The sequence below is a fragment of the Vigna unguiculata genome, chromosome 7 (genome assembly GCF_004118075.2).
Source record: "Vigna unguiculata cultivar IT97K-499-35 chromosome 7, ASM411807v1, whole genome shotgun sequence".
NCBI classification, from domain to species: Eukaryota; Viridiplantae; Streptophyta; class Magnoliopsida; order Fabales; family Fabaceae; genus Vigna; species Vigna unguiculata.
In genome coordinates this window covers 3,058,407-3,073,765 of record NC_040285.1, presented here as the reverse complement: position 1 = coordinate 3,073,765, position 15,359 = coordinate 3,058,407, and the positions used below count along the sequence as shown (strand labels likewise).

General features: G+C 27.7%; 1 protein-coding gene across 3 annotated transcripts; it reads right to left on the bottom strand.

The window, feature by feature from the left end:
- Positions 1-9,928: 9,928 nt before the first annotated feature.
- Positions 9,929-15,050, bottom strand: LOC114190444 (probable galactinol--sucrose galactosyltransferase 2). 3 transcript variants are annotated; one of them, XM_028079329.1, is made up of 14 exons: positions 14,877-15,050; positions 13,629-13,837; positions 13,291-13,538; positions 12,944-13,034; positions 12,733-12,781; positions 12,552-12,643; positions 12,334-12,444; positions 12,113-12,235; positions 11,461-12,013; positions 11,316-11,383; positions 11,095-11,229; positions 10,796-11,013; positions 10,429-10,517; positions 9,929-10,335 (listed from the first exon to the last, which is right to left on the bottom strand). In XM_028079329.1, exons 2-14 carry the CDS (start codon positions 13,817-13,819, stop codon positions 10,045-10,047), a joined length of 2,259 nt encoding a protein of 752 aa, XP_027935130.1. In that variant the 5' UTR covers positions 13,820-13,837; positions 14,877-15,050; the 3' UTR covers positions 9,929-10,044. The 3 variants fall into 3 exon arrangements, with proteins under 3 accessions (XP_027935130.1, XP_027935131.1, XP_027935132.1); XM_028079330.1 differs by having other exon boundaries at positions 13,629-13,834; positions 14,877-15,048; XM_028079331.1 differs by lacking the exon at positions 14,877-15,050 and adding an exon at positions 14,832-14,848.
- Between the last annotated feature and the right edge of the window lie 309 nt (positions 15,051-15,359).

Sequence of the window (15,359 nt, the reverse complement as noted above, 5' to 3'; positions counted from 1 at the left end):
CAGTGCCGATTAAATTGATAATATATATATATATATATATATATATATATATATATATATATATATATATATATATATATATATTATGTGTTCGTGACAATAAATATGAACACTAAATTATTTTTAATTCAAAGGCTTTTATGACAAATTTTTTCATTTATAATTTTTCTCTTTTCCTCTCTATGGTCTTTCTTTCTCACTTTTTATATAAATTTTCTTATAATTATTTTTTTCATCCACATTTATTTTTTTCCATCCATATATCACTTATTTTATCCACATTAATTTCCTTTGTTCATTATAATTTGTTTTTCATTTGTATTTTATTTTATTGAAAATATATATAGACTGTCGACAATTTTAAAATTATTTTCATTAGTATCACCTAAAAAGTGTAAACTAAATTAATATTGAAAACAAATATCATCTAGAAATGGTTTAGCGACACTAAATTAAATAACTTTTAAAATAAAAAAAATCATTACTGTCGACTATGCTAATCTACTTTAATAAAAAATTAATTATTGAAAGGTCCACGCTAATAAATTAACACATATGATTGTAGGAGTTTGAATTCTCTATTGATTTTGTTGTACTGTTCCTCTACTGTGTTATTATAATACACTGATTACCACTAATTTTACGTTTTAAAATATATTAAAAAGATATTTAAAATACCAATACATTTTACTTTTATCGTTCAGCAAAGGACAGCACCAAAAAAATCAGTAGAGATTCTGGACTCATGATTGTAGTGTTTGTTCTCCATGGAATACAAATCCAACCCTATTAGATAATTAGTATAAATTTTAGGTCGATGCTAAATGTCTATTTTGTTTTTGTAATAATTTATTTAAAAAATTTGGACCAGAACTTAAATTAAAATTTAAAAGTTTAAAATAAAAATTAAGTACTTTTGTAAGCAAAAAGTTAAAAAAGTTACAAATAAAATAAAAAGGTAAATAAGTGTATTAGAAAATATGAATATGATTTTATCACAAAAATATAAAAGAGATAAATTTCTACTTTAAAGTTATAAGGTACATAAATCCTTTAAAGTAGAATTTTTCTATTTTAGTTGTCCTTTTCTTAAAGTAATGTTGAAAAAACGACAAGGAGGAACGACATACAAAAGACATAGTTTATTAGGTTCCATTCTGGGATTTGTTAATCTATATTACATGAATGAGCTATTACAATCTCAAGTTACTTTTGAGTTATATTTTGTCTTGCTTTGATTGTTGGAAACAATTTTTTGATTGAAAACGTTTCGTATGAGTTATTTACAAAATGTCTTACTTATTTCTCTAACTAACTTGACTTGAAAAAAAATTATTTATTAAAATGATAACTATTATTATATAGGTTTAATAACAACATTTTCTTTTTACTATTTATAGTAATTGTTTAATATTTTTTTTAGCTTTTCAATATTTATTAAAAGGAACATGGTCCCTTTCGTAATAACATTAGTTGGTAAAATGATACGGATTTTTTTTTCCTTGTAGAAATATAAAGTGCTAAATATTTTTTGTTTTTAACTTTAATTAAAAATTAAAATTAATTTATTTTCAAAATTTTAATTTGATTTAGTCTCTATATTTTAAAAATACGTGAATTTAATTTTTTAAACAAAATTTTGTTCAATTTATTGAAAGGAACATGGTCCCTTTAGTAGTAACATTAGTTGGTAAAATGACATGAATATTTTTTGTTCCCTTGTACAAATATAAAGTGTTAAATACATTTTTTTTTTATTTTAAGTGAAAATTGAAATTAATTTATTTTTAAAGTTTTTGTCCAATTTAGTTCTCCAACTTGAACTACGTGGGTTTAATCCTTTTAACAAAATTTGGTTAAGTTTATTTAAAGTTTTTGAAGTGTTTTATGATTGTATTTGAGTTGTTTATACCGTTTGTTACATTTCTATTTCAATGTTAACGGAAAAACGCATTTGAAACATCAAATAAAAACAAAATTTGACTAAAATGACTAAATTCACACATTTTTAAAGTTAAGGGACTAAATTATCAAATAAATTTAACAAAATTTGGCTAAAATAACTAAATTTACACATTTTTAAAGTTGAGAGACTAAATTATACCAAAATTTTAAATAATGACTAATTCCAAATTTCAAATTTAAGAAACCAAAAACATTTTAACCCAAATATAAATATATCAATGTGTAAATCATCACCCTCTAACAATTAAAGGAATTACGATGATTCATTTTAATAAATAGCTATACCACATCAAGTAAAATAAATTGGGTGAAAATATTAAATAATTATTATAAATACTATGATAAAAAGAGATATTAAACCAATTATATATAATAATTAAATAAAAAACTGAAACATAAAATTATGATTTACTTCAATGATTAATTATTTCATTAAAAGAAAATTAAAAATAAATTTATTAATAACTATATAACTGTAAAAATCACAAATTACATTTTTTTTATTAGAGATACCTCATATTAATGTATTAATATGTTATAAATGTACATGATGATCTTAAAATGCATAATTGATGGTAGTTATTTACTCTCACATATAATTGAGAATTTATATATTTAAAAGTTATTTTCGTTTTTTAATTTCGACAAAACTTTTTATTTTCATTATTTTATCGTCGATAGAATGTTTTTTTATTGGATAAAATATTTTAGTATCATTGTTTTTAATATTTGTTTTACTTTGCTATTGTCATTTTAAAAGCTACATATAATTAAATTTACCAAATATATAAATATATGTAAAGGAAAGAAGAAGGTAAAACATGTTCTTAAATTGTCATATATTTAATGTTCTTAAAACTTATTAGTTATAAAACCGCTTAATGTAAGGTTTAATGGTTTTCGAACTGAACAAAATAATTTTTAATCACTAAAAATGATATTAAAATGTACAATATTGCAATTTTATGATGTTAACAACTAAAATTAAATATAAATTTGATCGTATTAATTTTTTATTGGTGTATATCATATTCTAACAAAATAAAATAATTAAATAAAAAATAACTATTAAACATAAGTAAACGTATTAAGACACAAACTTAAAAATATTGATTAAATTAAAATATAATTAATGTGTCAATTAGTTTATACTTTCGGAAAGATCAATGCAAATCATTACCAAAATTTGCTGCATCCCCTGACCTTGAAGTTAATAGGAGAACCTTTAAAACTTTCATTGAAAGGGCAAAAAAAATCACTTTGCGTAGAAGAAATCATGAACTTTATGTAGACATAATTCTAAATAGATATCCTTAACATTTTATTTTAGAGAACATGTACAAGTCATTAATTCCCATGACACTCTTTATTTTTATCAGATTTTAATCATAATTAGTGGGTTGATTAACCGTATACTCCATACAAGCTAGCTAATGATGTTCTCTTATGGATAATTTAAGTCGTTAATTAAGAAAAAAAAACTCATGGAATCATGTCATTTTTGCTTCAAAAAAATATATGGGAATTATATATTCCTAGTTGTAAAAGAAAAAAAATCTTTGACTTTATCATGTTGATGAACAGTAAAATATTGTAGTTGTTCTTTTTTCGATGAATTACTAGAGAAATACAAGTCCATGTTGTATATTAATTTTAAACTATCATCTAAAAATAAACCAACATGAAAGATAAATTATTATTTATTTTTATGATAATTATCTAAAAGATTATACTAATTATAGTTTGAATATTAAAGTGTTTAAGTAACAGGGTTTCGTGAGATTAGTTGTTTCGTGCATTGTTTATACTTTGAAGGAGGGTACAGACATTCCCATACCTTTGCATGCAATAATCACTAATGACATCAGAGTGAAAGTTTGGTTCATCTTATTATGCGTGTCCAATATTATAATTAGGATGGTTAGGAACAACATTGCTGACTAAACATTTTTCTCTTGTTCAAATGTTAATATTCTTAAGTATATGATTTTATATTAGGTTGGAAGTTTCGTGTCAACCAGAAATAAGATAATTTCGTGATATAAGTGAGGTGCAAATTTTATCTTACAAGTCGATTTTGTGGGACTGAGTTAGACTTAAAAATTCACTTCTAACGTAGTATGAGCCATTGTTTAAAAAAAAAACTATTATCGGATGGACTTGGATCAGGTTGGAACAGAAAATATATTAAATGTATACATTAATTAATTTATTTGTATGATTGAGTTAGATTTAAAAACTCACTTCTAACATGGTCTTAGAACCATTGTTTAAAAAAAACTATTACCGAATGGACTTGGATCATGTCAGAACAGAAAATATATTAAATGTATACATTAATTTATTTTTACTATAAATTAAATTTATTATTTTTTTATTTATTTAGATATAATATTTTAACTACCAATTAAGTAATATTTGTTAACTCAAAAATATTAGTTGGTAATGTTTTCCTTCAACGTTGATCAATAAAATATTAAATAATGCTAATTGAAAAATAACACTGATTTGCAAGAACAAAGAGATAAGCCTTGTTAATCTCAAACTAATTAGGTCACACTTTAATGACAAACCAAGGAGAGAATATGAAGAAAATAAACGAATAAAAGAGAAGAGAAATATAAAACAATTTAAATTCTTACTTTTTACGTAAAATTTAAATTTTATAAATTTAAAATAAAATTATTTTCGTAGATTTTTAAATTTCAATTTTTTTCTTTAGAAAAAAAAAATAAACAAACTATTTTTTTCCATATAAAATTTCAAATTCTCTATACAAAAATGAACTATTCTCTAAAAAATTTTCCTCCACAAACATATTTTGGTGATGCTACCAAATTATTCTAGAGGATGATAAAGGGAAAAAAAGGGAAGTTTTGGTGAGAGATATGCAATGAGAAGATATACTCCAAATTTGACTTGTAAGAAGATGAAGGTATGGAGGAGAAGGTGAGTCTTAGAAACATAAAAGGTTGTATAGTTTATGTCGAATAAGTTTGACTAAGTTATTGTGAACTTGTGCACTTCATCTTACTATCGTAACGTATTCTTTTTGTATTTTACTTTGGATATTTTTCTGGACACAACATAATCATAATTATATACTCCATTATTGTACAAGAAATCATTTACATTGTTCAAATCAGGTAAACCAATTTGAAAATGTGATTTGGTGACGTACATATAGTTCGGGCAAGTCTAAAAATAGATGATAAATTTTATATTCTGTGAAAGTTGATAAAAAGTGATGGGAAACAATAATAATACAAAACTAGAAAATGGTAAGAATCACAAAAAGAGAATAATATTTTTAGCAAGAGAAAAAATTTTCAATGTGAAAATTAAAATCATACCGGCATAAACCAATCAATCAAGTTCTATTAAGATTAAATAAAGATACAAGAGAGTCAAATAAAAAACATAAACAAGTGTCTACAACCAATATGTCAAAATAGTAATACTTTCAAATTTGAAAAACAAAGAAAAAGAAACAAAAATAGAGTCATAGTGCAAGACTGATTTCTCTAACCACATCCTTCCAATTGAAGATCCCAATAACAATGAAAATGAAGAAGCATGTGTCACTAATCTTCTATCAAATTTTTAACTCAATCCAACGATAAAGAAAGAGGAATAACAAATTTATTGAGACGACATGACAAATATGTCAACAATTTTTCTCTTTTTCAAAGGCTGTGAAATACTCTCTCTTGACCTGAGGCTCCTCTCTCCATTAGGATAAGTGAGACAAAATAAGCTTCATTAGGTTGGACTTTTTAGACACATAGTTGGAAGCCTAACCCAACATAATTTTCTCCTCACAACTATGTGAAGGTGACTATCAATCCGACAATTTCACAACAAACTTTAAACTTTTGTCTTGGTAGAACCTTAGTTATCATACCAACACCATTGTCATTGGTTTGGAATTTATCCAACTTCAACAACGTAGCATCCAAAGCATCATGTATCCAATGACACCTCACATGTGCAATATCTGATCTTATACATACCACTACATATATCAAATTGTCCATCGTAGATGCATAAGGAACTCTAGTCATATATGTTTTCTCAACTTCATTTGAAGGACTCTCTTTAACACTTTAGCACAATTTTAAAATGTGTAGCATGACCAATGTTCACAACTTTAGCATTTTCAATCTGGAATCTATACTACACCATCTTAATGTAGTGCTCCTATGATAATCAAAATTTATTTTCTCATCCATCACTTGAGATACTTATGTCAAGAAACTTTTTATCAACTCTCATGTCTTTCATGACAAATGACTTGCCAAGTGTCTTCTTTAACTTGTCAACTTTGAAATATTTTTCCAACAATAAATATGTCATCAACATATAATACACTACACAAATATGCTTAATTGTTGACGAAATTTTACCATGAAAATAAATTTGTTGGTAATTTTGATTTATCGAAGGATTTTACTGAAAAATATAAATTACTAATTTCATTGATAATGGACCATCAGTGAAATTCGTTAGTAAATAACAGCTTTAATTACAAATAAAAATTTTTATCAATAAAATTTGTCTATAAATTAGAATTTTAATTACCGGTGGAAAATTTCTATTAGCAATGGATTCATCAGTAAAATTTATTGATAAAATTCATTGATAAATTATAATTTTAACTATAGACAAATTTTTTTCATCAGCAAATTCTATCGGTAAAAGGGTGCCAAATTTCCGCTTTGGATTTTGACCATTTCGTCGTTATCCATCGATAATTTTGTTGGTAATTGATTTTTTTTTTAATTTATCGGTAACTTTGTGATAATTTAATATTTTTGAAAATTCATCAATAACTTAATTTTCTATAATTCTTTAGTAAACCCTTTCATAAAATGGATGCCAAAGTTTCTATTAAATATGACAATATGTTTATAAATTAATTGGAATCTATCAGTAATTCCATTTTTTCTTGTAGTGATAACAAGATAATAAAGTCAACATAAAAGAACTTTCTAATAATAAAGACACAATTATGAGAAGTAATCATTTTGTAATGTTGATCACACATAAAATACTTAAATTTCTTATACTATTATCTTGGAACCTGCTTCACATAGTATAAACTCTTTCTCAACTTATGCATAACTTTCTTTGCTTTGAACAAAAAAACCAATGGTCAAGCAAATAAATATAGCTCCAAACCAAAGAGCTATAATGGAGAAATAACAACACGACAAAAAATAACAAAGTATGCAATTGAAATAATTTCTCAAAACTTGCAAAAATCTCCGAGGAAGCAACAATAAAAAAAATAGCATAATAATCACAAAAAGAAAACACTAATATTTTTAATATGGAAAAATCCTCTCAATGTGAGAAGTAAAATCTACGGACATAAGCTAGTCAATCAAACTCCACTAAGTTTAGATATGGGTAAAAGAGAATCAAATCAAAAAGTACAAATAAGGGTCTAAAATAAGTCAATAAATCTAAACAATAATGTTCTCAAATTTGAAGAATAAAGAAAAAGAAATCTAAAATAGAATATCAATGCAAGACTAATTTCTCTAACCATAAATATTTAATTGACAATCCCAACAACCAAAATAAAAACTAATATATCATGAACTTCCTATCAAAATTTAAGTTCGATCTAATTGTATCAAAAGTAAGAATTATAATTTTACTTGAGACAATTCAGTAAATAGCCAACAAATTTTCTCATGCTTTTTTCTCTTTTCAAGGCTACGAGAATAACAATTTCTCTTATCCTAAAAGATCATCTCCACTTATATCAAATGAGACAAAATAAACTCAACTAAGTTAAACTTTTTAAATACATAATTAAGAGTTAAAAAAAAAAAAACGGTAAAAATTGATGGAAAGCACTTATTAAAGGTATTCATACACGTTATTTTACACAGGAAGACAACAAAATGCGATGGAAAGATTTTTGAATAGAATTCATTTACACCAATTAAGAAAAACAATGAATACTATTTAATTTTACCACTCTCAATTTTAATTTTTTTCTAGATGCTTCTTATTAGAATTTGATACCATTAAATGGTGTTTAAGTTCACCATACGTAGCATTTTGATTGTTTATATTTAAGTTTGGATGGAATTAATAATAATGAAATGATGTAAATTTGTTTGAGATATAAAATTATAACCAATTTATATATCAATTTATTAAGTAAAAAAATTAGTAACTAAAATAGTTTTTGTTATCACTATTACAAAAGTTTACATTATTGAGATTTTTCTTGCAAATTTGTTAAAAAAATTTGTAAGAAAATTTTTTTTCTACCATTTTTTTAAGAATTTTAATTGGAAAGTATTTCATTTGTGGGTAATTATTTCCTACAAAATTATAAAATTTATAAGTATTTTTTATAAAATTTGTTGTGAAAAATGTTTTATATAAAATATTTTATAAAAAAATTGGTAGCAATTTCTTAAAAAAAACTTTCATAACAAAATTTGAAAGTATTTTTTACAAAAAATTCAAAACAAAATTAACAGAAAATATGAAATTTTTTTAATAGTGTAAGAATAATTAGTCTCTAAATTAGTCTTTAAAATTTAATTATTAAGAGTTTGACTACTAAAGTAATTAGTTTATAAATTAATTACTAAATATTAACTATCGAAGTTTTAGTTATCAAAAGAATTAGTTTCTAACTTAATCTACTTAATTAATAATCAATTTAATGATCAATTATAATCTTTTATTTATAATAGTAACTATTTTAATAACTAATAACTTTTTATTTTGTAAATTAATATCTAAATAAATTAATATAGTACCTACAATTTTTTATTATTAAAATTTATTATTATTTTAAATGATTTGTTGCGGATTATTTTGATTATATTTTAATCTAGAGTTTGATTATGGATGAACTTGTATAACATATTAAGAATTTGCTTAAAATTATTGAAAAAGAAACATTATGTGTAAATAAGAAAAAATTGTGTCTTAGGAATGATTGTGTTGTCTATCTAAAGTTTTTGTGAGCTCCATGGGTATTAAAATTGATGAGAAAAAGGGTAAGACAATAAGAAAATCTAACTCTACAAAAATCAGTAAGGTAAAAAGATTTCACAAGTATGTTAATTCCTATAATGATACATAAGCTTATTTAAAATTTCTATAATCGTTTTGAAAGATGTTAACACAATTGTCATCTTTAACTAAAATAGTTAAAAAAAATTATTAGAGACAAGGTTTAAGAAAAATCATTTTAAGAATTAATAAACTCTTAATGCCCCAATCTTACGACTTCACAATTTCACTAAATCATGTGAAATTAAGAATAATACTTCCAATATAGATATTGAACTTGTACTTCTTCAAGAAGTACCTCCTGTAATTTATTTAGGTAAAATATAAATAGGAGTTGCATCAATTATTCTACCAATGATAAAGAATTTCATGATAAATAGGAGCTAGTTCTAATTACTGGAATGGGAATTTTGCATATACTTATTGGTTCAGCGTTGCTTATCTTTTATCGAAAAAATTAAAGGATTAAATATATTTTTCTCTCTTAACTTTTATGAATTTTAAAATTTATTTATTTTAAAATTTGAATTAATTTAATTTTTAATTTATAAAATAAAAATACTTTTAATTAATTTATTTAATATTTTATACACATTTAAAAATTATATTTAAATTGTTTATAATATTTTACATAATTAAATTAATTCAAAATTTTAAAAATTAATTCAAAATTTTAAAGTAAACTAATTTCAAAATTCTATGAAAATAAAAGAAAAAGACATTTAATTCAAAATTAAACGATATTAAATTTGTCACTAGAAAATAAACTAAAATCATATTTTCTTGTTAATTAAACTATATAGATTTTATGGTACAATTCTATTTATTTTATAATAATTCTGGTTATGGTTTAGTTGATAATAATATTAATATTTATGAATTAATTTCTTAAACCCAATTACAAAGACGGAAGTAAATATTGGAAAAAGACGTTGAGTTTTTATTACTGAAGAAAAACTTTTCTTCCTAACACAAATACACTCTTCTCCGTTCTATATATGGTACCACTGCATCTGAAGCTATTAAGACTCAAAAATGGATCTCTATCTGCCAAACGTACATGTCCCTTTCAGGCACAGGGATGTAAAAGGTTGTCAACCCGTTCTCTGAGTCATAGTTGAAATCTGTTTCATTGCCACCCACCAAACACTTCACAGGACACTCAGAACAATAAACCCCGAATCTGCCATTTCCTCTCGCTCTCACAATAAAACTTGTTTTTCCTGATTCTTCATGGACATCAAAATCTTCCACTGCACCTCCAACGTTCAACATCTCCAGTAACCCTATCGGTGCAAATGAAATACTTGGCTCAATTTCCTGTTCAACAACACTGGACCAATTAGTATATCATGCTCCAGTTTTAATAACACCACAATGGTACAAAACCAAAAACTAATGAAGCTTCTTCACCTTGATTGGACAAAAATGGAAAACTTCGTACTCCAGAACTTTCAGTGTCACAGGAACCGAAGCACCTTTTGGCAGCCGAATCACCTCACCTAAAACATGGAAACAGGTTAGTTTCAATGAGGTTGAATTGGAGTCGTTTGCATAATTAGAACTGTCAAAATGGATCAAAATCAAAATGGATCAAAATCCACCAGGTATTGAGTTGAATTTCTCTTACAAATTTCAAGACCAGATTCCAAGTTTTTCGATTTGCTAACAAGTAAATCAGATTGAATTGATCTGCTAATTAATCAATTCGTGATAAATCGGATCTATCGATCTATTTTTGACAGATCTAAGCATAATAAATAAACTAAGTTTAAGTTACCTGATCTATAGGCATAAACAACAGTGTCACCATGCCAATCAGCACCGGCTACTTGAGCAATGAGGTCAACATCAGAGGCACGAACAGAGCCAGTGAGAGTCCCGGGTGATGGACAATGAATTCGGGTTTTCTTTTGTATCTTGCACCACCCAGCACCTTGGCAGTTAAACACACCAACCACGCCAGAGCATTTGTTCAAGTTCCATATCTTCAGCAAACTGGACAAGACAACTTAGGCACATGAGAACCATCACAATGTCCCAAAAACATTGCAACATTGGTAAGAAAACTAAACCAACCTGGTTCCATCTCTTGCTGGATCGACAAAGAGAGTGTCAAGAGTAGGCCTGCCAGGTAACTGAGCACGGAGAACTGAACCATCATACAGAACCAGTCTCTTGAGAAGATTAAAATTGTGCCTTCCTGGCTTATCACTGCAAAATCAACAAATCTACACGTCACATGTGCTAACTCGGTTCATGTATGGCCTAATGCAGGACAATTAATATTTGTAACGTACCTAACATAAATTGGACCTCCACTGACTGCACGAGCTGCAGCATGGTACTCTGCTGCCGGATGTAAACTCTGACACAAAAATTGTTTTGTCAAGATCCAGGAAATGTAACATATTCATGAACTAAACTACTATAACTTCCACTTACATGAAACATATCCCAGTCAGGTTGCATAAACTCTCCCAGAAAAAGTGTGTTATATGCAACAGATGAAATGTGAATTGTGTGGGAAGCAGGATCACTGGGATAAAAGTCATCAGAAGCTCTCACAACAGCGGTCTGCTTAGAACTGTAAAGGCCATCAGTGTTATGGCACATGCAGGCAATGCATCCATTGTCAGCAAAATTCTGAGCAACAGAAGCCTCAAGTGCCTGAATATAGCTGCGCGTGAGTGTGACTCTACCACCGTGTCCACTACCTAGTGTCTCAATAATGTTTTGCACATCAACCTTCACTCCATCTACTCCACATGAAGCTAGGTAAGCATGAAGCTCATTGTAGAAATCAAAAACCTTCTTCGGGTGCACCAGTCCCAGGCCATGGACAGACAAGCTGTCCATGACAATGTCCGGTTGGTTTCCTAGCACACCCGGAGACTGTACTGGATATGCCAAGGAAGTGTCGTAATGTTCCATGCCACTTGCTGCAGGCTTCACTCCTCCCCAATAACCAGCCAGAGCATGCCAAACATAAACATATCTGTCCACAATTCACAAACTCATCAACATCTCATAATTCTCCTCTAACATTAAAATATCCGAAAACACTCAACTCAAGTTTCAAGGTCTAAGACCATACTTCACATTGTGACATCGCTTTGCTTCATCTACAACATGCTTCAGACCAGAAACTGTGTCATTGCTCTGTCCATTCTTCTGAAATTTAGTATTTTCTTTGATACCAGTCAACCTGGTAGCAAACCTGCCATCACCAAAATTCTCCAAAATATAAATTACAAATGCTTTAAAATGATAATGGAAAACTGTTGGTAGCTATCAAAACTTATTAGTCAATCTTACTGTGCTCCTTCTTGTACAAGACAATCATCATCGTTTTTTGGTTTACTTTCAATCTGTTGCCAGCCATCATCAATGATTAGGAACCTTGGACTTGTACCTCCCTCTGATAAGCTGAAGTAATATTAACCAAAGTTTCAGTGTTTCAGTATCCGGTAACTTGACTCTTCTTCACGGACATAAAACAAACTAGCACACTACTATTTCCCTTAGATTATTACCTTTTGAGGCCTTCCTCAACACCCTCAGCTGTGACATCAGTATAGAAAGCATCCCATGTGCACCACCCAAACCAGTCAAGAAAAGATGGCAACTGCAAAAGTGGAACTAAAAGTAAGAAACAAAATGCATCACATATTAAGCATTGAATCCTTTTGTATACAGCCAAGAGGAGATTCTTACTTTTTTCTTCTCACGGTGACGGAAAGTTTGCATATGTTTTTCTACAGCCCTTGAGTGACATTAGAAAAGGAATCAGTAACATCTCAGTAGACAACAAACAAATTCCATTGTTCACCAAAAAAATGACAAATTCAAGTCAATGCAATTTTTGTGTAAGGTCCTCGAGAGACAGATAACATATTACAGAGAGAAAAAGGGAAAGTTGCCTTACTTGACAGCTTGGTTGATGACTTCAAAGGGGTTGGTACCGGCATGCATGTAGACCAAGTGAAGGCCGTGATTGGTCTGAACAGCAGGATCTCCTGCAAAACCAAACCATACACCAAAAGGAAACATATTGTTTCTGTTCTTTGGGACTCCTCCTTACATATACATTTTTGATTGATTTAATTGATTGGTAGGAAGCCATTGAGAGGTTTCTTCATCCCATTAGTATATTCACATATGGTAGCTCCACCTCAGGTTCTCTACAAACTTGGGGGAGCTTAATTTGAAGCCAGTTGCAGAGTTTGTGATAGGTAACACCAAATCAATTTTCATGGCCAAGAAGCAACTCACCACTCTCAAGGCAAATCTCTATCTGGTTTTTGTCATTGCCTTGTAGAACAGCACGGAACTGGCCTTCGAGGAGAGGAAGCAGAACAGTGTAAACTGTTGGAGAATTGTCTTCATTATAATAATCTTTACTGTCCTTGCTCTCTATAAGCATGAACTGAGTCTCCAATGGGACGTCCCTCCCACAGGTTCCCACTCTGTGAGTCATCCACCATAACTTGAACCGGAAACAACTCAAGAACCGAAGATCCCTATTCAAAAACCAGCTAAACTTTAGTAAAGAAGATAGATATAGCATGCTAATTCATTGTATAAAGGAAGCAAAGTTTAAAGGGACTTACTCTAAGACACCGATGGGAAAGACATGCAGACTTTTGGTGTTGGAAGCAGTGGCACCAATAAATGCGCCTGTGACAAGGCCCTTTCCGGTTCCTGGAGTTAGGACAATGTTGTCTGGCACTGCACTCAGTATAATGTTGCCATTAACCACCAGGTTCCCATCATTGATCGAGATCATAGGTCTCACCGTCATGTTTGGAACACTTAACTACTGAAACAACAACACCATATTAGAAACACTAGATTAGTATTATTAACATGAGAAAATAGGTAACAATTGATACTTGAATACTCTAGATGTTTCAAAGTCAATGTGAGCCTAAGAGAGAGAACTACCACATATTATGAATAATGATATTTTGATTTTTTTTACTTATTTTTAATTTATTATTTTAATTATTTTAGATTATTATATTATTTTAAATATTATTATAATCGAAATAGGTTATGCATGAGTAACATACAACAAATAATTATTAGATGGCCCGGATAACATTTTTCATGGCATGTAACTAAGTGTTTAATTATTTAAAAACATATAAATTAATAAAAAAATTGCTTACCATAATAAAAATTATTATTTTAATATAAGTCCCACGTATGATTTATTTAAAATTAAAAAATATATTTATAAATAAAAATTATTTTCATTTAAATCTAATATTTAATTTGTTTAAATTAAAATATTTATTTATAAAGTGTAAAGAGTTTTTATATTAATACTTCATTTAATTTATAAAATAGTTAATTTGTGGAAATCACATTAAAATATAATATTTTTATTTATAAATAACAATTGTAAACCATTCTCATCCAAATTTGGATGAGATTTCCATTGAAGGTACTCTTAATAAATAACTTTAAAATATGATTTTGTCTTTAAAATATTACATTTTATATTTTTTTTTTAAAAAAAAGAAAAATTCAAAGACCCTTATTGCTTTGATTTTTTAAAAATTAATATATAAAAAAGTTTTAAAAAATCAGAAAACACCAACTGAGGTTAAATTGAAAATCATGTATAAATATAAACTATAATATTATTTGCACTGAACTCAGATCAATTATTACATACAGATATAAACACGCATCAAAGTTTAATAATAAGAAATGTTATATACAGATGTTGAATGGTTGAGGGAAAATGATTCTCTTTTTATACATAAGTTATCTGAAGATCATTTTAGACAAACATTTATACTTACAGAGTACTGATTATGAGTCAGAGTTAATGAAACTGAAGAACTCACCTGAAGAAGAGGATTCAAATATAAGAAACCTTGAGACAGATGAAGAACGTGAAACACAGAATCAGAATATCAGAATGAGTGTGTAATAATGAAGAAGAGAAGAGACAGTGTTGGTATCAGAAACTCAAAAGTTTGATGCAATTGTTAGCTGAATTCGAATTGGAATATGAAACGAATGAGATTCCAGAGAGTAATTTATAGTGCGTGAGGAGGTAAAGGTCGAGCAACTTCTAGGCCTCCATGGTCGAGATGGTGACACGTGGATGTGACATTCATGGTAGATGGATCTTGAAAAATGGTGAATTAGAAAGGAGAATTTTTGTTTTTGTAATGTAAGAGAAATAAATACCTAACATGTGATCTGACCTACTGAACTACGTGTTTAGATTGGTCACTATTTTTTTTTTTAAATTTAAGGGGTTTAAAAATTAAATCAATCAGTATTTTTAATCTTATCAAATGTTAATTATTATGTTTTAGTAA